Raw genomic sequence first — 25,764 nt, 5'->3', positions numbered from 1 at the left:
TGCCTCCAGCTCTTCTCCTACAATACATGCCACCCAACAGCTGGTGCCTGCAAAGAAACCTTCTCCTCTACTTCTAATTCTGGTGCCACCATGGTCGTATCTCTCCTATGTCTGCTGATGTGGTTCCTGCCTAGAGGGAACCATGTAGCTCTGGTTGGAAACAGAATACTGGATTAAGTAGACAGGTGCTTGTTTTTCAAGCCCCCTTCCCTGGGGGGTGGGGGAGGAGGGAAAGGATGTGACAGCTGATCAATAGGCTAGGAGAAGCCAACCAATATTCTAGGAATAAAACAGCAAAACAGTGTTTCTGGCACTTCACGGAGAAAACGAATTACCTCTTCACGGGGATAAAGTTCATCCATCGTCTTTCCATTCCACCTGCGCTTGTGGCAGGGTTAGTTGTGAGTTGATCTTGTCTGGGGCCGCCCGTCATGTTTCTTCTCTGACCTTCTGCAAAATTTAGTTTTGACTTAAATGTCAAGGAACTGTTGAGACACGAGCTTTGGATTAGCGCGTCGAGGAAGGTATTGATAGGTATCAGAAAGAGTTTTGCTGTTGTTGTTGTTGCCAAGTGTGTGTTTGAGAGAGATCTGATTGTTGACATTTGCTTGGGCTTTTTTGCTCTCTCCGGGATCCCCAATAGTGCCTGGCATCCGTTTTTGTGAGCTGTTGGAACTGGGGGAAGAGAGACTCTAACTCACAGTCTCACAATTCAATTCAAACTATTAAACGGAAATCAGATCTGGCTCTCTGTAAGGCTCCCAAAAGATGCCCTAATTGATTTACGCGCCTCGAGACAAAGTTCAAAAGAAATCCAGTCATTTATTAGAGGCAACATTTTGGCATTTCCTGCCACAGAACCAGATCGGATTTCCATTTAATGGTGGCTGAACTTTACCCCTGTGTCTCCCCTCCCCTTAGTCTGTGTCATAAATCACATCCACCAATGTCTAAGCCTGAAAGAATGGCTGTGTTCTTTTCAGCAGGGATCCTGGTAATATTTTCCTTTTACAGCATGTGTTCCCTGAATTTGATTTTAAAAATGAATTAGGTGAATCAACCCACTAAGGAAAACTTTGTAAATGCCTTAGACATTCAAGCTGGCTGGATAACTTTGGGCCAATCACCAGGAGATGTTGAATTCTAGTCCCACCTCAAAAGTAAGTAGGTAACTTTGAGCCAATCACCAGGAGACTCTGACTTCTAGTCCCGCCTTAGACATGAAAGCCAGCGGGGTTGACTTCGGGTCAGTCCCCAGGAGACATTGAGTTCTAATCCTGCCTTAGGCATAAAAGCCAGCTGGGTGACTTCAGGCCAATCCACCAAGTTGAGCTGAGTTAAACCCTCTGTGCATTCCTGCCTCTTCTCGGTGCCTCATTGAAATCCCTATTTTCAGCCAAGCTTTTTTTTTTTGGCGGGGGGGGGGGGGGGGGACCGTTCCATTTACACCTCCAATATTCTCAGTTCTTTGACTTGTCATAAATAACTTTGTCCTCCCGGTCAAAATAGGAAAGCATCAATAATTACAAAGAAGGCAGAATAGGAGGGGAGATGGCTCCTCTGCCCTATTAGAGAATCAAAAAGTAAAGTAGAGCCAGACAGTTAATTCAGATCCTGATCGATGATAAATTCCCATCTATTCTATGTAGCCTCTGGTACTCGCCAGCATCTGTGGCTGTCCTTAACATTTTTACATAGTTTGGAATATTGTTCCTTTTTATTGCCCTATATCGCATTTTTACAGCTCAGGGCAGGGATATTGTGGACAAAATCGTTACGACCATTCAACCCATTTGACTCTCTATTCTGTTTGCTGATCCATAAGCTGGGCCAACACGCAAAGATGGACATTCGACACAAACAATTGTGTGGACAGTGACTTGTTTATCCTCTAGAAAAGGACGACAGATGTGTACCAAAGTATTACTGAGTCTTCCATAATGTCCTCTAAATTCTGTTCTTCTCAAAGTACCAACAGCCAAGTCTAGCAAGGACAGGGTCTTATTTTCTTTTCACCCCCGAAATAAGTCCTTGGCCTTATTTTCGGGGAGGTCTTATTATTTTTGAGGTGCAGGAGGCTGCTTAACCTCGGCCCATGGATCAGCTGATCCAGAGAGGGCCAGAAATTCTGTCTCTGTTTCTGGCACACTCTTGCCAGCCCTAGTGTTGCTGGGCCTGCCCTCTTTTTGTGGCCGCCATTAATAGCAATAGCAATAGCAGTTAGACTTATATACCGCTTCATAGGGCTTTCAGCCCCCTCTAAGCGGTTTACAGAGTCAGCATATCACCCCCACAGTCTGGATCATCATTTTACCCACCTCGGAAGGATGGAAGGCAGAGTCAACCCTGAGCCGGTGAGATTTGAACCGCTGAACTGCAGATAACAGTCAGCTGAAGTGACTGCAGTACAGCACTCTAACCACTGCACCACCTCGGCTCTTATAAGAGAAGGGGCGCAATAGCTAGGGTTGCAGGAGTGGCCTCCATGAGACCGTTCCATGTGGCTGGCTCTCAGGGTTCCAAAAAACACCCCCAATGATGTAATGTATTAGAGATGTCATGTTGGCACATCTGGGAAAACCCAAATCTGAAAGCTTCCAGGTTTTCCCCACCCAGTTGAAAGTTCAAGATCTTCCCCCCAACCCCACCAGTCCATCCCATGGTCCAATCGTCCACTGCCATGCTGGCAGCTTCCACCCATCCAGTTCTGTTCAGGTGCAGAGGTGCAGAGACAAAGAGTGACCTTGGCTTTCTAGAAAGAATTTTGTCATGGCTACATATCATCCAACTCTGTATAATCCCTCCTCTCATTCTCCCACAATAGAAAGTAGACAGTAGAAAGTGTGGCAGGCCTGAAGTCCAAAGGATGGCTTGCAGGCATGACCCTGGCAGGTGCATATGGGGCACATGGGGCGTGTTCCCCCTCCCCCTCCAGGAAATGGTGGGAACCAGCTGCGGATGCAGTTAAATATTTCAGGGGAGGGCTTATTTTAGTGCATGCGCTCAAAAGCCCAATTGGATTTATTATTCGGGGAGATCTTATTTTCAGGGAAACAGGGTATGTTGTGTTGAAAACAAACCTAAGCCAAGATAAGTTTCATGAAAGTTACCCGCTAAAAGCATCCATTCGGCAGCAAAAAAAGCTTGCTTAGGGTTCCATTTTAAAAAAATAACTACAGGTAGTCCTCGACTTACAACAGTTCATTTAGTGACCGTTCAAAGTTACAACAGCACTGAAAAAAGTGACTTATGACCATTTTTCAGAGTTCTGACCTTCAAGGCACCCCCATGGTCATGTGATCAAAATTCAGAGGCTGGGCAACTGGTTCATATTTATGACAGTTACGGCATCCTGGGGTCATGTGATTCCCTTTTGCAACCTTCTGACAAGCAAAGTCCATGCGGTATCCAGATTCACTTAACAGCCGTCTTAATTTATAATTTATCAACTGCAGTAATTCATCTACTTTGATGAAAAGAAGGACCAGGGGAGATATGATAACAGTCTTTCAATATCTCAGGAGCTGCCACAAAGAAGAGGGAGTCAAGCTATTCTCCAAAGGACCTGAGGGCCAGACAAGAAGCAATGGGTGGAAACTAATCACAGAGAGAAGCAACTTAGAACTAAGGAGAAACTTCCTGACAGTGAGAACAATTAATCAGTGGAACAACTTACCTCCAGAACTTGTGTCAATGCTAAGGAGTTAGACTTTCTACTCCCCCTTCCCATCTGAAAGGAACTCTGTTCCAACTACTGGCATTGGCATCCTTCAGACTCAAAAGACTAGGGCATCGTGCTCTGGAAAGAGGTAAAGCTGGAATGTCCTCTCCAGAGCACGAGGCCTGGGTAGATTAATATGGAGGATAGAGTATTACCCAAGCAACAGATCCTCCCTCTCCACGTGACTGAAATGGTCTAATGGAATGGCAGAGATTATACGATTTGTTCTAGCTGTGTCGCAGGAGTTACCAGAAGGTGGTTGTACACAGTCACGAACTGCTTCCGGGACTCCGACTCTGGATTTTGCCTGGAGGTTGACTCCCGAAGCCTTTTCCAGGAGTGGATGCAGCCACAAGGCAGTGGAGGTTTGTCATCAGAGCCTCCCTTCTCCTAGAAGATGGTCCTGCTGCTTTATCTGCCGTTGAGGCATAGAGCCCTCTTCCGCCTTCATAACTGTTGACCGTCTTCTCCTGTAACCCTGGAAAGGGGCCCTTACGAGGTGCTACCAGCTGGGCCAGCTGGACTGAGGTTTTTTAAGGAGGTGTTACACTTCAATCACTCTCTGTCCTGGCTTGTGACTGGCAGAGCCTGGCTTCCCAAACATTGGGCCTAGGATAGCGGATTTTCCATTTGTCTGGAAATCTTCCAGACAAATGTAGTTTTCCAACTGCCAATTGCCTTATATCCGCATACTCTGATGCTACCCTTTCATTAGACTGGTCATGGGTGTGGCCAGTGCATGACTCATCCAGCCTAGGAATGTCTAGGCGTTTAGACATTCTACTCCCCCTCCCCACCTAAAAGGAACTCTGTTCCAAATGCCAGTTGCCCTATATTAACACGCTCTGATACTAAGGAGTTACACATTCTACATTAATTTTCAAGCTTTAAGAATCAAGCCCAATCACATAGTTTTGTAGCGAAGCACGAGTATCCAGCTAGTATTCTATATTCTATCTAGTAGCTTCAAGAATATTTTATTTCTTATAGGAGAGGAATTCCGAGTTTGGGATTGATAAAGCTGAGAATAGTGCCACCAGCCGGGCTACTGTTGTATATTAGAACTGCATTATAGTCTTCAGTTTGAAGAAGTGTTTCCGTGGCTAAATAAAAAGAATGTGGAAATTGCTTTGGGAAGGGGGGAAATAGCTGTGTTGGCAAATACACGGACACCGAAATTCTTTCTCCTTAAAATGCTTCGGCTTTCAGTGCATTTCTTTGTGAGATCATTTTCTCTGCTTAACCAATAAAAATACGAGCACTTTCCCATCTTCTGCTTCGGGCTGTGGATTAAATCACAGTGCATGATTGCAAAGGAGCTTTCTACATTTTGAAGCCTGATTCCTGAGAACGCCAAGCAGGGTTTGAACTGAAAGAGGGTTTGCACTGTTGATTTTTTTAAAAAAAATCTCATTTCAGTAGAGATTCGTTGCCCCTTGATAAAGTAGTGATAACTCCACTGGCAGGGGTGTCAAACTTGATTTCCTTGAGGGCCTCATCAGAGAAGTGTTTGATCTGGGGGGCATGGTCAGAATGGGTGTGGCCAGGGCAGGCGTGGGTAGGGTGGGCATGGCCAGCTCAACGTCACTCATGTCGGGGGGCACCTGTGATGGCCAAGTGCTAAGGCAAGACTTTTCTCAGACCCTCCCTCACTCTCATCCCAGAATTCCAGAATCCCAGAAAGAGTATGGCTAGCTGATGAAAGCTAAAGAGCTTGAAATAGATCTGGGCTAGTCTCCCTTTCTTTCTTTGTCGGTAAATATAAACACATCACAAATCTACTGGTAGTCTTTGATGTACAATCACAATCGGGAGTTGAGTCACTTCTGATTTTACAACCCTTTTCATCATGGTTGTTCAATGATTCACATGCTTGTTAAGCAAATCCAACACCTCCATTGGCTTTGCTTGTTGGAAGCTGGTTGGGTCTGGAGGCTAAACTGTGTGATGAATGGCTAAGGGAGTTAGGTATCTTTAGCCTAATGAAGAGAAGCCTCAGAAGAGACTTGATAGCCATCTTCCAATACAATGGATGGAAGCTTAACAGAGAGAGATCCAACCTAGAACATTCCCATCAGTGAAAATATAGTGGAATGGCTTTCTTCTGGAAGTTGTGGCTGCTTCATTGCTGGAAGTTTTCAAGAAAAGATTGGCCAACCATTTGTCTGGGATGGAATCCCCCTTCGGCAGGGGGTTGGAGTGGAAGACCACCAAGGATCTTTCCCTTCCATATGATTCTATGAAGATATCAAGAGCTAAATAGAGGACTAAAAGACCTCCAAGGTCCCCTCCAGCCCTAGGATTCTATTATTTTACGAAAATATCAAGAGTTGAAACAGACTAGAAGGCCTCCAAAGTCCCTTCCAGCTCTCAGATTCTATGATTCTCTGAAAATATCAAGAGCTGAAACAGAGTACTAGAAGACCTCCAAGGTACCTTCCAGCCCTAGAATTCTATGATTCGATGAAAATATCAAGAGCTGAAACAGGATTTGACTGGCTTCTGTCCTGAGCTCTCCAAGGTCCTGAACCAGCTTTTTCTCATCTACAAATAGGAAATATGGCAAGTGCAATGGTGTACCCACTGCCCCTTGTGTTCATGCATGCAATGTCACAGCATGTGCAAAGGGGTTGGGGCTTCCATCACAATCCTTCACCCATGTCTTGCAGATTTTGACCCTTCTTGCTCCTGAGACCCCACAGAATCCCAATGGAGAGAGTCCAAATTATCCAACTGAGGGAAGCTTCATTGCCACAGAGAGCAGGGGGTCAAGCTATTTTCCAAAGCACCCAAAGGCCAGACAAGGAATAATGGTTGGAAACTGAACAAGGAGAGATTCAACCTAGAAATAAGGAGGAATTTCCTGACAGTGAAAGCAATCAACCCATGGGACAGAAGTTGCCTTCAGAAGTTGTGGGAGCTTCATCACTGGAGGCTTTCAAGAAGAGACTGGACTGCCATTTGTCAGAAATGGTGTAGGGTCTTCTGCTTGAGTGGGGGGTTGGACTAGATGACCTATAAGGTCCCTTCCAACTCTGTTAATCTGTCTTCTCAGAAGCCTTTTGTGAATTCATCTATCACAACCTTCCAAAGGATACCTTGACCTGAATCAGTTATCTAGCTTAGGGCATAAGCCTGTGGGAGGAAAATTCAGCTTCATTAGAGTTATAATTTGTTTTTTAGTTGGCAGGCTTCCTATTGACACAGTGCAAAAGGGGAAATGTAAAAATAGTATCTGTTTTTGAAGAAGCGACTCTTCTTTTCCCCACATCTTCCTAAAGAGGCTGTCTTTCTTAATTGTATCCATTTTCTGCAACTTTAAAGCCCTTAAAGTGATGCTTTTCTCGCAGTCTTTTGTTTTCCACATTCTCAGCCGAAGAATGGCACATCGGGTGAATACTAAAAAGCGAGACAGCGTCTCAAAGGAAGAAAGAGATGGCAAAGGAGTCAGGTTACCTTCCATCTGAAAAAACACCACTGAGTTCCTTTTGTAAAAGTTTTAGGCCAACGGGTTGAAGGAAATTTGAAGAGAGCGAGAGGAAGCGTTCAAAGGCTTGAAGCCAAAAGGTTGAAGGAATTGATGCCATTTTTCCTTTTAAGCTGGAAGGAGAGCAAAATTGTCCAGTGCCAACATTTTTACACAGCATTTGAACTCTTTTGGGTAAGCTGCGTGGAGAAGAGATGAAGGTTTAGCTGAATAAAAAAGACAATTTGGGGAGGACGACACCTAGATATTTTTATGATTGGTATCCCATCTGCTCAAAGAGAACTTTTGGTGTTGTTGGGGGTTTTTTGGTGCTTTTTTCAGGAGGCAACTGTATTTTCTTGTTTTTTCTTTTTGAAGATGTTTTGCTTCTCATCCAAGAAGCTTCTTCAGCTCTGACTGGATGGTGGGGAATGGAAGGGTTTATACTCCTTGCAGACAGCTGGTCATTTGAATCCTTTCAGAGGGTCGTTGAAGCAACTTGGAGGTTTGTCTCAGGGTCACCTGAGTGGTGCAAATGGTTCCTGTAGTCTGCAAAAAATAAGAAAGTCCAGTTGCCTCCTGAAAAAAAGCACCTTTAGGACACATTCTGATGAGAGAGAAATTCCCTGAGGGTGGACTCCGGCACGAGTTGACCGACCCAGATTGGATCCTTAGTGGAGAGTCTTGGAGATGAACTCAAGTGAATGATGGCTTTTCAGACAATGTGGAACCATTCTGGACTTATGATGATCCTCCTCTTCTCACTTGTCTTCTCCTTTCTACCTGACCCCACCCATTTTATGGATGGCCCTAGAATGTGATCAAGGGTGCATTGTCCACACTCCAACTTGGTTTCGTGATGATATTGCATGGTTGCATGTTATTGTGAAATCCATTCAGGTGTGGGCTGCTCTGGGTTCAGCTGTGTTCAGGCAATCCTCTAGCGAAGATTCGACACAGTTCAGCAAACTCCCAAATCAGGGGTGAAATTCAGCAGGTTCTAATAGGTTCTGGAAAACCAGTAGTGGAATTTTTGAGTAGTTCGGAGAACTGGCAAATGTTACCTCTGGCTAGTCCCAGAGTGGGGAGGGAATGGAGATTTTGCAGTATCCTTCCCCTGCCATGCCCAGCAAGCCACACCCACCAAGCCACACAACACCCACCAAGCCACAGCCACAGAACCAATAGTAAAAAATGTCGAATTTCACCACCGCCCCAAATCTCACTCCTGGCTGGCTCTGCCCAACCCTCCCCTCACAGAAGTCTCCACGCAGCCCTTTTTAGATGCCAGGTAAGTGCAGGGCTCACATGGAGGCTCAGGGAGGGCAAAAAACAGGCCTCCCAGAGGCTCTGGAAGTCTAGAAATGGGCCTATTTCTGGCCTCCCGGAAGCCTCTGGAGCCTGGGGGAGGCCATTTTCACCCTCCTGGAGGCTCAAGGAAAGCCTCTGGAGAACGAGGAGGGCAAAAATGCCCCCCCCCCAATGATGCAGGAGGCTGGCTAGGCCATGCCCACCTTGGCCACACCCACCCAACAACTGGGCAGAGACCCCATTGCTAAAAAACTTTAAGCCCGCCCCTGAATCCATTCAGAGTAAGAACAGTGCAGTTAATGTTTTGTGCTAGTTAAAAAGAAACAAAAAGGGATTGCCAGCTTCAAAATTTAGCCAGGGACAAGTTAGACACACCCACTGAGTTGAAATTTTGCAAAGGGAAAGGCGTAAATAAAGATGAAGCATCTTTCAAACTGACCTTCAGTTAAATTGATTTGATGGATGCATCCAGGTAGGTTGCATGGTGGAGAGGTGACAGCTGATTGATTAATGATGATGATTCCTCCCCCTCAAGCCAATTGTTAGAAGTAGTGTACAGTTTCTCCAACTCACTGTAACAGATTTAAACAGATAATTTTGCTTTCTCCTTAACTGTCCTGGTCACTTTTTCCCAACACATTTTACCAAAAAATCCCCAAACTGACACTTTCTCTACATACGCCTGATATTTATTTATAAATGCTTAAAAATGATGCCATTTTATTTGCTTAAAGACAAATGTTATTTTTGATTTTTAATTACCCTGTTCTTTCTTTCCCAATTGTCCATGTACCGCATGATGTGTTGTTGCTTTGGTGGTTGTCTAGATCTTTTGTAAAATCATTCTTTGCCATTCTATCTAGTCTAATGCCTTTTCTCTGCTTCTTTTCATGCAGAAGCAACAATAATAACATGTTCAGTGAAGTTGTGCGATTGAATTTTGAAATTGCCAGCTTCAGCAGCCTTTCGGGAACCCAGCCAATATCCTGGCAAGTGGAATATCCTCAGAAGAAGATGACAGAGATGGCCCTTTCTGAAATTTTCATTTGCCAAAAGGATCTAGTGGGGATTGTCCCACTAGCAATGGTAAGAGATCCTGAGTTGATGTTCCTACAACATTTACCAAAGATCTGTTGTGCTCTTGTATTGTTCTCATGGGAATTTTGAAATTTCTTCATTACTTTTCCTAAAAATAATATGCCTACCCTCCAAGATGTTTGGAGAGCAATGTCTTCCTAACATTCTAGTAAAGATAGGTTGAAGAATGATTTATTGGCTGATGATCACCCAAAACCAAGGAGTGGCCTAGAGGTAGAGCTCTCACCTCACAATCAGGAGGCTGTGAGTTCAATCCTAGGTAGAGGCAGATATTTCTCTCTCTGGGCACAGTGAGAATATATCTGTTGAAGAAGTCTCCACATTGGTGTCAGGAAGGGCATCCAGCCAGTAAACACTCTGCTAGCTCCATTCAGTTGCCCAGACATCATCCCACAAGGGATTATGAGGTTGTTAAACGATAATGATGATGGATCACTCAAGACCAACATTTCAGTAGACTGGAGATCTGCTGAAGTCCATCATTCTAATCATGACATCATATTGAATGCAGCTATTCAACCCAGTGGTTTTAATATTTTGAAATCACAATGCCACATAATAAGGAGTTGATGAGCTAATTCCTAATGCTGAGCATTAGTCCAGTCCCTATGACTTTAGTTTGGCAAGATTCTGTCTATCAATGAGGAGCAATAAAAGAAACTGCCTAGAAGAACCTCAACATATCTTTCTTGGTTTGGGAGTTGCATGTTGGCATGTTGTAAGACCAACCATAGATTTTATCGATTGTGTGAATTGTGTCTTTATGCTAATCCATAGTATGATTAGTCTGAGCATTCAATGGTTACATGAACCCACAATTATGTTCCATTAACTCCAGTTGAAATGTATGAACTTCCATGGCTAAGGGTAGACTCTAAACTGGTTCTCACTGATCCATCTCCAACCCTTCACCATTATGTGCCACCAAGAGAGAGCCTTGGTGGTGCAGTGGTTTGAGTGCAGTACTGCAGGCTACCTTTGCTGCCCACTGGCAGCTCACCAGGCTCAAGGTTGACTCAGCCTTCCATCCTTCCGAGGTGGGTAAAATGAGGACTCAAATTGTTGGGGGCAAGAGGCTGACTCTGTAAACTGCTTAGAGAGGGCTGTAAAGCGGTATATACTGTAAGTCTGTGTGCTATTGCTATTATGCACTTCAGTTCTCCTATAAAGATGGACCTTTTTCCAACTGTCTTTTCCAAGCCACCATAAAACAGATGAGCTAACATCATGCTACCTGGTCATTAACCAGTTTTATCCTTACCACGATACACCCTGAAAGTGAGAACAAGTGAAATCTGGGAAACATGATCGGGGGGGGGGGGGGGTAAACAAAATATTAACAGAAAGAGAAGAGCTTTGACACCCACCCACCCACCCAAATCTCTATGTAACACTACAAATATTTTTGGCTCAACCCTAGTCAGAGAAAGCGAGTGAGGCCAGTTCTCCCGAGCTGATGCTAATCAGAAGTTAATAATAAGTCCTTCATCTGGGGAACGTTAAAAGGATTTGGTGATGCTTGGCCAATAAATTATAAATAGACCCGAAACTATAACCGGGACGTTTCCTAAAAATACACTTTGAATTGCCTTCTTAGGTGTGAGTATGTCTGTTTTCTGCCAAGCTGTATCACCGAGGTTGGCACAGCCAGTAAAGGCAACTTGCTAATAGCGTCAAGGTGAATAAAGGTGCCGATGCTTAGAATTTTCTTTTAAAAAATAAAATGCTGGCAGGATCAGACAAGGTAAAACAACATTGGGTCTTCTACTAACTCTGCAGTTCCAGCCGGCCCCTTATTTTGCTGTCATTATTTTTTAATTTCTTCTTCATTTGTGCGTTAATCTCCCGCCGAGCTGATTACCTGACAATTCCCTGGCTCGGAATCGCAGGGTGAGAAAAACAGGAGCTTCAAAGGAAAAAAAGTTTGAGGCTGCCATCTGCTCAGATATATCCAAATCAGTTCTCTGAGTTTGGAAGCTATTAAAAAAAGCAAAAAAGGGAAAGCAAATTCATTCCAAATTGGCAGGGGGGAGGAATCAAGGAACAGTTTTGGGATTATTGTGATGGCGACGATACAGTCGGTCAGATGTTCCTATTGGATTAGGCATTGTTCTCCATCTATCGAGTCCTTCCCAAGCACCTGGGATAAGCAGATAGAATATAAAATAATAGAGTTGGAAGAGACCTTGGAGGGCTTCTAGTCCAACCCTCTGCTTAGGCAGGAAACTCTATACCATTTCAGACTTGTCCAATCTCTTCTTAAAACCTTCTAGTGTTGGAGCATTCACAACTTCTGGAGGCAAGTTGTTCCACCAATTAATTGTTTCTAACTGTCAGGAAACAAGTTTCCAGGTTGCTTCTCTCCTTGATTAATTTCTGTTAAAATATTCATGACTGGGAGAGACATGGGAACAAGGTCAGCCAACGCTGTTACCTTCCCATCAAAGGTGGTTCCTGTTTTTCTACTTGCATTTTTGCTTTCGAACTGCTAGGTTGGCAGAAGCTGGGAGAAGTAATGGGAGCTCACTCCATTATGCGGCGCTAGGGATTTGAACCACCGAACTGTCCACCTTTCTAATTGACAAGTTCAGTGTCTTAGCCTTGGTGTCTTTTTAAGAAGCATTTTAAGGTGGAGAACAATTCATTTCAGACAAGTCTTCAATTTGGAGAGCCCAGCTTCTGGGCATCTCGTGATGCTCTTTTGTGGTGCAACCCACAAAATCTCAAAATGTCTTTTGTGGTGCAATCTGCAATATCTCTACAATGCATTTTTGTGGTGCATCCCCTCCCCCCGCAAAAAAAACATTGCTACTTGATGGCCAACCACGAAAACAAACCAGGCAGAGGATGCATCAAAATGGCAAAATTAAAATGACAGCTTTGCTTGAGAGGCATCTATATTTATTTATTTACGTGTGGGAGATTATTATGATGTGAAGGGGAAGGAGAATTCATTGTGATTTGTAAAACAGAAAGACCTGGGCAATTTGTCATTCTGAAGTTGTTGAGTTTTTTTTAACTTCAGGCTTCCTTCTTCCCCGGTAAGCCTTTTTTCCCTCTTTAGCGGGTAGAATTTTAAGGTTTACCGTATTTTATTCCGGATGCTTTTTTCAAAGCTTGTGAGTGCATTAACCTGGCTTTTCAACAGCCTGAGCCTTCTTGAACAGGGACAGGGCCTAATTGGGAAGTCCAGTACTGTTTGTGTTCAGTTCGGCTCACCTTCAATCCAACCTGCTGAATAATTTACAAAGGCAGACTTACATAAGGGCTGACTATGGATAGAGAAAACTTTTTTTTCTTAGATGAATGCCCGCATGTAACATTTCCGGACAGAGAAATAAGGATCTTCAGGCCAGCATCTTGCATATAAACAGTCTCATTCTTTTCAGCGGCTGTTTTTTCCCCCAAATGTCAATTTTTGGGAATTTCACAAAATTGCAAGAAATTTTGCTTTCAGATTCTAATCATGCATACATGCATGCATGCATTCAGTCTTTTTTATGATCCCGTAATCCATCAGGGTGGAGTCTGGGTAACTGAAGAGAGCCGAGTGATCTTCTTGTCGCCAATGCAGAGTTCACAGTAGATAATTGCTCATTGTGCCCAGAGCGAGAAATATCTGCCGTTACCTAGGATCGAACTCACAGCCTTCTGATCACGAGGCGAGAGCTCTCCAACGTCTCTTCCAGGTCTATTCTGATTGATTGATTGAATTCCTCAGCTGCATTGGCTGAGGAATTCTGGGAGTTGAAGTCCACCCATTTTCAAGTTGCCAAGGTTGAGAAACACTACCCGATACTATACACCCCCTCAGTCTCTTTCTTTCCCTCGTGCCATCACTCTTCCGAACAGTTAATTCCCGCAGCCCTGTCATGCCTAAGATATTTAGCCATGTAGCAGAGCTGGATCACTATCTGCTGTATTGCATCTTTCCTATTACCTACTCCTATTGGCATCTTATGATTATATTACTGTATTTTTCGGAGTATAAGAAGCACTTTTTTCCCTCAAAAAAGAGGCTGAAAATCTGGGTGCGTCTTATACACTGAATACAGCATTTTTTTGCCTCCCCAAACCCCGCCCTCTTCACCAAAATGGCTGTGCATCGCCTTTAGGAGGCTTTCAGAGAGCTCTTAAGGGCTGGGGAGGGCAGAAATGAGTGAAAAATGGGTTATTTTTTGATCAATTTTGCCCCCCAACAGCCCCCAGAAGCACTCTCTAAACCCCCTTTGACAAAAAACAGGCCTGTTTTTGTGAAAAATGGGCTGTGTTTTGCTCGTTTTTGCCCCCCCCCCGGGGGGGGGCACTCTATAAGCCTCCTAAAGGCTATTCATGTCCCTCCTTTGGAAAAAAAAAATGGGCCATTTTTGGGAGGTCTGCAGAATGCAAAAACTTTTTTTAAAAATTTGCCTCTTCAAAACTTTGGTGCATCTTATACTCTGAAAAATACGGTACTTTATCATTTGTATATATACTGAGAGCTTCTTCACCGGAGAGAAATTCCTTGTGTGCTCAATCACACAAATAAAAAATATACTGTTTTGTTCTGTATTAGGAAGATGCTAGGCCCATAAAAGATACACAAATATTAACCAGTGGAATAGGAGTGGCTCCAGAAGTTATAGGTATTCATCACTGGAGGTTTTTAAGAAGAGACTGGACAGTCACTGGTCTGAAATGGTATAGGGCAGGGATGGCAAACCTTTTTGTCAACCTCCCCCCACATGAGCACATGACCCCCTGTGTGCCCATGTGCGCCCTGCCCCTGCACATGGCTGAACCCCACCCCCCATGCTCCCCCACACCCTCTGGACATCTATGGCAGAGACCCAAAAACCAGCTGGCCGGTGGGAGGCACGCATGTATGCGCAGGGGAGCTGAGCTGGGTCGACCGCTCGCATGCCCACAGAGAGGGCTCTGTATGCCACCTGTGGCACGGGTGCCATAAGTTTGCCATTAAAGGTATAGGTTCTCCTGCTTTAGCAGGGGGCTGGACTAGAAGACCTCCAAGGTGCCTTCCAGGTCTGTTCTGATTCTGATATAGCTAAGAAGCCATATTTGCATGTTTTAACCTTGGTTTGTTTTGTACTATTGGCCGCCTTGACCTCGTGGTCAATCCTGGTGGTTGAATGACTGATCATGTGGTCAGGGAATCCAGGCCTCTGAGTCACCAGTCTTACTTTGCCCTTCCTTGATCCAAACACAAACCTTAACCACAACCGTCTCTTGTGGCTAGCAAAAGTTGGTTTGCTTATTTATGGTTTAACATAATCAGATCCTAGTCACCAGTGGTGGGATTCAGCCAGTTCACACCTGTTCGGGAGAACCAATTGTTAACTTTCTAAGCAGTTCGGAGAACCGGCTGTTGGAAGAAATCTCCTTTTGTTTTTTCCCACTTTACAGGGCTAATCCTAAGGAAGGCAGGAAGGAAACATTCTGGTGTTGTTTCTAGCCTCATCTTTATTGCCCTGCTTACAAAAATTCCCCCTCCAGTTAACCCTTACTGCATTGTAACAGATAAGGCAAAGTGTCCATCGATGTGAGTGACTTTGAGTTGACCATGCCCACCCAGTCACATGACACCCCCTCCCCACCCGCCCTGCCTATCCAGCTGGTCATTAGGGCAGAGAACTGGTTGTTAAATTATTTGAATCCCACCACTGCTAGTCACTCAATTCGCCCTCCCTAGTGTATGATTCAGCTTGATGGATCAACCATGCCAATAGAGATTTATACAACAACTTAAAGCTTCGTGTGAATCTGAGCTTCTGAGTTGAACATTGAAAAAAAATGTTTCCATGGATCTTTTCTTGACTATGACTAAGGTGGAACCTGGTATCTTCTAAAAACTACCATATTTTTCGGAGTATAAGATGCTCTGAAGTATAAGACGCACCTAGCTTTTGGGGAGGAAAAAAAGAGAAAAAAATCTGCCTCTGCCTCCCAGCAATTTGCCTCCTGCAACGAACAGCAAACAGTATAGACAATATACACTGGTTATGGTGTTACATTTCAGCCTATAGTGGAAAAGATGCTGTTAAAATTGATGTGGCTTTCTGGAAGTATAGTTATTCTCTGCTATTTAAAAGGAGACACAATAGCACTGGGCCTCTTCAGATCAAGCATTTATTTTAAAAATCTTCTTCATTTTGTTAAGTTGTCTAAAACAATAATAAAGCAGTCTTTAAAAAATAAGTCTAATAATATGAACATTCTATAGGCATTTATAGATATTGACTTACCTCCTTGCAGCAAACAGCAAAGAGCCTGATTAGGACAAGAAAAGAAAATCTGCCTCTGCCTCCCAGCAATTTGCCTGATGGAGCAAACAGCAAGTTTCACTTTCAGTTTCAGCAGCTGTTTCAGGCTGCAGGGATTGCCACAGCCTATTGCAAGCTCCATTTTCCCTGTTTGCTGCCAGGAGGTAAATTGCTGGGAGGCAGAGGCCAAAGGGTGGGGGCTAGTGGGTGGGCGGGGCTACATTCAGTGTATAAGACGTACCCAAATTTTCACCCTCTTATATGGGGGAAAAGGTGTGTCTTAAACTCCAAAAAATGTGGTACGTTTGGATTGTCTTGGGTATGAATGTCTTGAGTTGGGTTGTGGACCTCTTAGTGCAGCAGAGTTTGGAAATCCAATGTTATTCCCTCTAAAGGTTCTTTGTGACAGCCACACCATCATGGTGAGCCCCCATAATGGTACCAAGTGGGAAAGGAAGTGATGGCGAACTGAAGGAAAAGATTGACAGCAGGCTTTTTCATCTGCCAGCTCCCAAGCCTATCATCCTCCCTCCTTGATTTAGCTGTGCTGATTGTCCTTCAGCAAGATTCGTTGCCTCCCCAAACATGAATAAATAATAAATGATCTTTTATTACAATTTATTACACTACTACGTCTTCTGAAATCCTCTATTAGGGGAAAATGGCCACGCTGCAGTTTGGATGAGCAGGCATCTGTCTCATTGCGAGACCGAGCGGCAGTTATTAATTCTCTTTCAGAGATGTCCTCGGCCTTCCTCATCGTTTGGAACTATTCCGTTTTCTGCCAATGCCATTTGTCTGAAATAATATAAGGAGGGGTTGGATTAGAAAGCTTCCAAGGTCCCTTCCAATTCTGTTATTCTGTATCTCCCTTCATCTGTATATCTATCTGTCTGCCTGCCTGCCCACCCTCCTCTTTTTATGTCGGTCTGCAGGGTCCAATCTGGGTCAGTCATCTGAACTAGAAGATAGTCTTCTAAGACTATTTTCGTACCTGCTCAGCCAACAATCTTAAGTAGCTGCGAAATTGAGTGTATGTCCTTGTTCATTGCAGTGTGAGGCTATCAATGAGTTCAGGTCTCTTCCGCTGACCGCTCACTTGTGTTTGGAGGTTAGCTTCCTCCCCGTCTGTCCTGCATAGCCATAGGGGCAATCTATGCACTGGATCTGGTAGATTACATTAGAAGTATCTCCCACCTCCAAGCAATGTTCTGACCTAGGCTTCCCCCAAAAGCATGAAGCAGATTCCTGGTCCTGACAAAATCCCTTTTATTAAATGAAGGTGATTTCCTCTCATTCACATTCAGCCAAGGCCTGGCAAACAGTCTTTCAAAGGTGAAGTTATGACCACAGACCTTATCTATCTTGGAAATCTGCCCTGTAAATATTTTCCAAATGAGGTGCTGTGCAAGAAAAGGCTGGGCACAGAGTCTCTGAGATTCATGGACAGATCTTTACACTCCTGAAATGAATCTAATGAATGAATTGTTTCCTGCAAAAGCCCCCTCCCCTTTCGCTCCTATTTTATTTCCTATGGGAGGGCCATCATTTTACTCCCAAGTCGACCCTGATTTCTCAGCTGTTTTTTTCTTCGGGCAGCTCTGCGCATGCACACACTGGGAACAGGCTCCAGCTGTTCATCTGCTTCACTGATCTCCAACTCCGAAGGCAGCTGAGAACTGCCAGACGGCCTTGGCCCCCTCTCTGCCTCTGATGCAGAGCCCTCATCCGAGCCTTTCCCAGCCTCTAGGACTGGTCCATGTTCCTCCCCAACCTCCTCACTGTCTGACTCTGCTGCCAGCTCCACTGGTGGGCCACAACAAGTGATATTTGCAATGCATCATTTGTCCTCTTATCGTAGCCTCTGGGTGGTGTTCAGAAGTCTAAATTTCTGGTCCCGGTGAGCAATTTAGATTACATCCTGCAACATTATCCTGGGGCATGTATATTTGCCTTCATCCATCTGTCTGTCAACATGCCTCTCAGTCTGTCCCGTCATCTGCCTGTCTGTAAGTCCATCTAGCTGTTTGCCTGTGTGTCCACCCATCCTTTCTGTCCTGAAAAGGTGACTCCCCGGGAAGCTCCAGTTTAGCGACAATGGAGCTGTGGATATTTGGATATTTTATTTTATTTCATTTTTTGGAACCATCTGGTCTGTGTTTAGGACTGAGGAAGTCCCTTGACGGTATGCATGAATGTGTGTTCCCTTATAAAACATTCATGCATGTTGCTTTGTTGGTGTTTGGAGTCCATGATTCTTGTTGATCGCCACTATTATCCCATTGCTATTAAGTAAATTACCAAATGAATAACTTAGTTCCACCAATGGGCCGCGTATGTAACTTTTTGCATTTTTAATTTTGCTTTTAAAAGGCCTGGGGTATCAAGAGTGTGGAAGGAATTGCCTTTCTGAGCGAGGGAGTGTGTTTTCATGTTATGGGTGTTTTGATCTTGCAGAGTCATTCTTCATTCAGCAGCTGCATTATAACCTTCCATAATTTCTTCTTCCTGAGTATTAAGTGCCTGGAGATCTGTCTGTCTATCTATCTGTCTAGTTGAACTGTGAACTGTGAAACTAGACAATGAAGTATCTAGTTCATTCGTTCATAAAAGCATAGAATGAAAGAATCCAACATCTTAGAGAGGGAGGGAGGAGAAGAGGGACGGATGGAAGGAAGGGGGCAGGATGGATGGATGGATGGATGGATGGATGGATAGGAGGAAAGGCAATGGGAGGGAGGGGAAGGAAGGAAGGAGGATAAATGATTTGGATATGAGGGAAGGAGGAAAGGCAATGGAAGGGAGGGAGGAAAGGGGAAACGGAAGGGAGGGAGGGAAAGAGGAGAAATGTGGAAAAAAGGGTGGAAAAAAGTGGAAAAAGGGGAAAGAGTAAAGGCAATGGGAGGGAGGGAGGGAGGGAAAAGGGAAAAGAAAAAGAAGGGAGGAAAGAAGGGTCAGGAAACAGGTAAAAATACGATGCCAAACCATTCACACTCCCCAATAATTACTAATGTAAAACCAAAGGAAGGAAGGAAGGAAGGAAGGAAGGAAGGAAGGAAGGAAGGAAGGAGGATAAATCTTGTGAAAAAAAGGGAAAGAGGAAAGGCAATGGGAGGGAGGGGAAAAGGGGAAAAGGAAGGGAGAGAGGGAGAGAGGAAGGAAGGAAGGAAGGAAGGAAGGAAAGAAGGAAGGAAGGAAGGAGGAAGGAAAAATGATGTGGAAAAGAGAGAAGGAAGAAAGGCAATGGGAGGGAGGAAAAGGGAAAAGGGAAGGAAGGTTGGAAAGAAGGAAGGAATGAAGATGGCTGCCTTCTAATTCTGTGCTTCAACACCTTGTAACACTCAGCTACAACTCAGCGCAAGTCAGCGCAGACAAAAGAGAATGTGGTCCTATTCAAAGTTCTTATTGAAGGTGGGTGGGCACATTTCACAGAAAGACATACACAGAGAGAGGGGGGGGCAGTGACAGGGACAGAGAGAGACAGACAGAGAGAGAGATACACAGGGACTATTCCCAATCTTTTTTCTTCTGCCAAAGTTAAAGTCTATTCTAACTTTTCTTCTTCCTGGCACTGAGCATTTAAGTGTTGCTATGACAGTGATGGGCCTGGAGGGGGAGGAGAAAGGCAACAATCATATTTTGAAAGTCGGGATCGTGGTAGGAAATTACACCTTTTGGCTACCTGAGAAATATCATTTTCAGTTTAGCAATTGTCCAGGCAGAGGGAGACCGCTGGTCTGTCTCGCCAGCTAGAAATCGTGATTGCTTGTTTTGTTCCTTCCCTTCCAGCCTCTCTCCTTTGCAGCTAATCTTAAAATTGGCTCAACTGGTAATCTGTTATCTATCCATCCTTCTCTTTATTACTCAAAAAGGAGGAGGAGGAGGAGGAGGAGGAAAATAACTGGGGTGTCTATTGGTGTTTCTCTTGCAAATGTTTCATTACCCAACCGGGTAACTTCATCAGTGCTAGCATTAGCTAGATTCCTTCTAGCACTGAAGACATTACCAAGCTTGGTCATGAAACATCTGCAAGAAAACAATTGAGCTCACAGAGCACCAAGGACCACACAATCCTCCTCCCTGCCTCCTACTCTTCCACCTCATCCTCTTCCTCCAGCACTGATGATGTTCCCTAATTGGGTCATGAAACATCGGAGGAGGAGGAGGAGGAGGAGGAGGAGGAGGAGGAGGCGCAGGCGCAGGCACATTCGGAACAGATATAGAGTATTGGTAAGTGCCCTTAGCATCACCAGAGTTAGCCCAGAGTGGATAATGGAGGCTGCAGAAATAGGAAAAATTCTTAGCTACACATGCCAGAGAATGAGAAGGAAACATTATGCACAGTTGGCATGGACTGTACCATTTTGGACTACTGTTGGGGAGGGAAAAAGCACCAATTTCACAAATAATTCTTCCTGGAGTTTAAAAGAAAGAAATTTTCCACTTTCATTTCCAATGAAGAACATTTATAGCTCAGGATTGAAATGAGGGGTCCTTGGTGCTCTCTGAGCTTGATTGTTTTCTTGCAAAGGTTTCATTATGCAATGAGGTAACTGGAAGGCAGAGGAGTCTGTGGAGAGGAGGAGGAGGAGGAGGAGGAAGAAGAAGAAGGAGGAGGAGGAGGAGGAGGAGGAGGAGGAGGGGGAGGGGGAGGGGAGGAGGAAGAGGAGGAGGAGGAGGAAGAGGAGGAATGTGGTGTTTTCTCAGCTTCTTGAAGATGTTTCATTACCCATTTAGGTAATATTATCAGTGCTAGAAGGAAGTGGGATTTGCAGAAAGGAGGAGGAGGAGGAGGACTGTAGGATCTTTGGTGCTCTCTGAGCTTGGTTGTTTTCTTGTAAACGTTTCATGACCCAACTAGGTAACATCATCAGTGCTAACAAGGGAATGAGATTTGCAAAGAGGAGGAGGACATCCCTTCCCATCCAATTTGGGTTAGAATAGAAGATTGCCAATTTTGACGCCTGAAGTCTCCCTGTTTTGCTAAGACTTTAGAAAATACATACAAGATTGGATTGATTGGAGGCATTTGTACATCACCAGGAGCCATAAATCCTGATTTATAGGCCAGAATGGCAACATAGAAATCCCAAACGAAACCCACCGCAGCAAGGAAGAATAAATGATGCCAAGCCCTGAATGCCAGCAGAATCAATTGGCAGAAATATGCAGAAGGTTGTGTATAATTCTTCGTAGCCCCGAAGCTGCTTCAGAAAGAAAATTGCAAGGGCTGCATTCAAAGCCATGCGCCCTGGGATGAGACGCAGGCAGCGAAACAGAGAAAAACCAAGTTATTTTTTTTCCCGAAAGGCTAAAACATTGACAAATGCTCCCTGCTCCTAACTGTGCAACAGTGATAGAAGGTCTAAGATTTTTGCAACTTTGGTGTAACTGAGGTGCACGTGGGAAACCAGGAAAGGCTCTTGAAGGTTTCATATAAATAATAATGAGGCCTGCAAAGGCTCAGAAATAATTTGTATTTGGGAGGTTTAGAAAAAAAGGCAGCTACGTTTTCCCCGTTCCAACAAGTGAAATCTGTAACTCTCGGGGAAACAGATGAGAAAAACCACTCGTCCATCACTTTTCAGCTTCGTTTGTGGGGGTTGAAAGAGCCGGTTGTTAATGCTTGTAGTAGGAGAGGCTCTGAACTTATCAAGCCGTTATAGAAACGAGGGAGAAAAACACCTCTTAATAGCTTTGCTTGTTAATTATCTGTTTACATGAAATCGCTGGCCTCCCCTTTGTACATGAAAAGCACTGGGGAATTCATCACCGTTTGCAAGAAGGAAAAGGAATTCCTTAGCTTTGTAGATTTGAACGGAGAGAAACCACCCCTCCTAGAACAATGAAATAATTTGAGATTTTTTTTAAAAGGCAGAATATTAGAGTTCCCCTGAAAAAGAAATGGAAATCCCTTTTTAATGTTTTTATTACACATTTTCCTTTATAATATATTACATTTTCAATTTTATGATGACAGTCTATCTCTTTCCGTCTCTTTCCTTTTCCTTCCCTCCCTTCTCTCCTCTGTTTCTCTGTCCTTCCCTCCTTCCTTCTCCTCTCTTCCTCTCCATTTCCCTCTCCTTCCCTCTTTCCTTCCTCTCCCCCCTCCCTACTTCCCTCTCCTTCCTTTTCCTCTCCTTCATTCCCCTCTCCTCTCTCTTCTCCACTTCCCTCTGCTTCCCTTTCTCCTACTCTTCCCCTCCACTTCCCTCTCTCCTTTCCCTTCTCTGCTTCCCTCTTCTTCTGTCTTCTTCCTTCTCCTCTTCCCTTGGCCTTTCTCTCCTCCCTTCCTCTCCTCCACTCCATTTCCCTCTCTCCTTTCCCCTCTCTGCTTCCCTCTTCTTCTGTCTCCTTCCTTCTCTTCCCTTGGTCTTTCTCCTCTCCTCTCCTCTCCTCTCCACTTCCTGCTCTCTGTTTCCTTCTCTGCTTCCCTCTTCTTCTATCCTTTCTTCTCCTCTTTCCTCAGCCTTTCTCTCCTCCTCCCCTCCCCTCCACTTCCCTCTCCCCCTTCATCTCTCCACCCTCTTTCCTTCCATTTTTTTCTTTTCATTGCTGTATATAAATTTCCAGAAATGGAAATCTTAAGGGAGACAGAAACTCATAGCTTCAGCTCCTGCTCCCAGCAGATATTTGGTGCCCATTGAGAAGGACTGGGCCAGCCTATCTCAAGACAAAAGACCTCCAGCTCCAGGGTGAAGGGATTAAAACATGACCCTCCAGGACATAATAGGTTTATCTATCAGCAGGGCTCACTGCATTGCAAAATCTAAGGACATTGCATCACCCAGCAAAGTTCAACCAAACGTATCTCAGACAAGCTCCTAGGATTTGCACATAGCCCCGTGGGAACCAATAGAATACATTTCTTGCACAGGAACAGGAAGCTCAAGGGCAAGGCCCAAAGGAAAGTATAATACCTTTCTCTCTCAACTACAGGGGGTCAGCTGCCCAGGACTTCAAACCCATGTGGCCCTGTTCACCAATAAACCATGTGCTTTGGCTTGAAAATATGCCTAAATAGGATGGCATAGAGCCAGGGTGGGTGGGCAGGCCCACTCACAATTTCCACTACCAGTTCAGGCGAACCGGTCTGAACCAGCCAAATACCACCTCTGGCCACAGCTGTTGTGGCCTGCCAGAGACCAGGAGAGCTGGCAGCAGAGTCGGCCAATGAGGAGGTTGGGGAGGAACATAGGCCAGTCCTGGGGGCTGAGGAAAGCTCAGTCAAAGGCTCTGCGTCAGTGAGGCAGACGAACAGCTGGAGCCTGTTCCCAGTGTGCGCATGAGCAGAGCTGCCAGAAAGCAAGACCAACTAAGAAAGCAGGGTCAACTTGGGAGTAAAGCCACAACTCGGAGGTGATTTGCCCCTCCCATGGGAAACAAAAGAGGAGCGAATGGGGAGTGAACTTTTGCAGGAAACAATTTGTTCCTTCGGTCAGTTCAAGAGTGGAAAGTTCTATTTGTGACTATAAGAGACTCTGTGCCAAATGTTGCCTTGCCCTGCATTTGGAAGCTACAGTAGTTATCTGGCAGCTCGCCAAGTGAGATAAGGTGTGTGTGGATAAACATTCCTCTGAAAGACTGTTTGCTAAGACTTGCTGATTGTGAATGAAAGGAATTCACAGTCATGTAAATAAAAGGGGTTTTGCTGGGACCAAGACTCTGCTTCTTGCTTTTTAAGGAAGCCTGGGTCAGAACAATGGCATGCCAGCAACTGGGCCACGCAAACAAGCAAATGAAACCACAGCCACGAAATCACGGAACCGATCCCTGGTACCCCAAAGTTTGGGGGGCATTGTTGTAAGGCCTTGCTAGAGACACCTGAAGTTCTGATGAGGAGGGATAAAATGTGGGAAGGAAGGAGTAAGCAAAGATAAAACAACCTTAAAAGAAATCAATTTATTTCTTATTTAGCTCAGGGCTCTTATTAAAATCCTGATGATGAAGAAGAAATTCTTTTCTCCTTCTTCTTCTCCAAGCTAGCAATTGAAATTAGAAGCCTGCAGCTCCCCCCACCAACATCCCATTTATCCAACGGTTGGTCCATTTGGTTCGATTTGGAAAACGGAAGAAGAATCTGCCAAATGTTTTTTTTCCATCCCTGCGTTTTTTTCATACGCATTTCTTAATCTCTGATGACAGCACGATCATAAATGTCCTTTAAATGTTATGGAACAGGAGCGAAGTTAAACTGTACAAATGTTTTGGAATTGATGTGTTTAGCATTTAAATGGCAGGCTTTTTTTTTCAGATGGTTTGATGCACGCCTATGGATCATTTATTTCTATGTCTCTCGGGTCTGTTTTGAAAATATTTCCTTCCAAATGAAAAAGGAAAACAGTTTGGCAAAACTTTAGGAGGGGGTGGTGGAAATGTTGACTTATTTGACCAAGATTTAATAATATCCTTTTCCTGGAATTCTTACAGATACCTGCTGAAGACAAGATATTATTTTAATCATTGATTTAATTTAGTACTGAGCTATAAATGTAAATTCTCTCAATTCGGCTCAGCTCCTGGTGAGCTCAGTAATTATTTTAGGAGCAATGTGGAAATGGTTTTCACGGCCTTCTTCTGATTGATTTTTTTTTACATTCTACTTCGATACAACAGTGTGTGTTTTTTTATCGTAATCTCCCTCCAAGTATTAACCAAGTCTGATTCTGCCAAGTCAAGATAATGTTGGCTAGTTTGGATGAAATGATATCCTGCCCACTTTGTCCTGTGGCCTTTGGCTGACACCCAAGGAGGGAGATTCTTTCCACAACGGGTCAAATCTGGTTTGAAACCTTGACAAAATGGTCATTTTGGAGAACGTCTCTCGACTGGTGCTATTTTAACACCTGAATCAGAATCAGAATAGAGCTGGAAGGGACCTTGGAGGTCTTCTAGTCCAGCCCCCTGCTCAAGCAGAAGACCCTGTATTATTTCAGAAAAATCACTGTCCAATCTCTTCTTAAAAACTTCCAGTGACGAATTTTCAGAAGGCAACTGGACTTCCTTGTTTTTTCTTTGAAGACGTTTTGCTTCTCATCCCAGAAGCTTCTTCAGCTCTGACTGGATGGTGGGGAGTGGAAGGGTTTATATTCTTTGCAGACAGCTGGTCACTTGCATCCTTTTTAGAGGGTCGTTGAGGCACTTGGAGGTTTATCTGTGTCCTCAGGGTCACCTGAGTGGTGCAAATAGTTCCTGTAGTCTACAATTTTTCTCTCTCCGGAAATCTATTCCTACTCCCATACTATTCCAAGAGTGTTCATCTCAAATTGTGTAGCTAAAAGTCTACCCTCTGATGCTTGGGAAAATAAAGTAACCCCATCTTCTTTGTGGCAGCCTCTCAAATACTGGAATACAGTGTCTGCCCTAGTCCTTCTTTCTTCCAAACTAGCCATGCCCAGTTCCTGCAACCGTTCTTCATATGTTTTAGTCTCCAGTCCCCTAATGATCTTTGTTGCTCTTCTCTGCACTCTTTCCAGAGTCTCAGCATCTTTTTTGTAATTTGGTGGCCAAAACTGCATGCAGGATTCCAGGTGGGACCTTACTAAGGCTTTATAAAGCGGTACTACTACTTCACGCAATCTTGATACTATCCCTCTGTTTATACAACCAAGGATTGTATTAGCTTTTTTGGCTGCTGCCACACACGGCTGGCTCATGTTTAAGTGATTGTCCATCCCGACCCCAAGGTCCCTCTTACAGTTACTGGTTTTTTTACCTGCTTTTGTTTCCATTGTGTTCCAGGACACGGATATCTTGAATACGGCTATCCTCACTGGGAAAACAGTTGCTGTCCCCGTCAAGGTGATTTCTGTTGAAGAAAACAATATGGTGATGGATATCTCTGAATCGGTGGAATGCAAGTCGTTTGCTGAGGATGTGGTTAAAGTAAGTGCTAGGATCATCAGCTA

The 25,764-nt window shown here is 44.4% G+C and overlaps 1 protein-coding gene across 2 annotated transcripts in view; it reads left to right on the top strand.

Annotated features, from left to right (window-relative positions):
- Positions 1-25,764, top strand: part of TMEM132C (transmembrane protein 132C) — a 93,946-nt gene that overhangs the window by 51,082 nt on the left and 17,100 nt on the right. Inside the window, exons 3-4 of one of the 2 annotated variants that reach the window (XM_032229950.1) lie at positions 9,398-9,584; positions 25,598-25,741. In XM_032229950.1, the coding sequence (XP_032085841.1) occupies positions 9,398-9,584; positions 25,598-25,741 (331 nt within the window). Of the gene's footprint in view, positions 1-9,394; positions 9,585-25,597; positions 25,742-25,764 lie in introns of both variants that reach the window. The other variant, XM_032229949.1, reaches the window with a different exon arrangement.

The sequence above is a fragment of the Thamnophis elegans genome, chromosome 13 (assembly GCF_009769535.1).
Source record: "Thamnophis elegans isolate rThaEle1 chromosome 13, rThaEle1.pri, whole genome shotgun sequence".
Taxonomy (NCBI): Eukaryota; Metazoa; Chordata; class Lepidosauria; order Squamata; family Colubridae; genus Thamnophis; species Thamnophis elegans.
The sequence above is the reverse complement of the archived record's forward strand: the minus strand, read 5'-3'. Positions and strand labels throughout refer to the sequence as shown.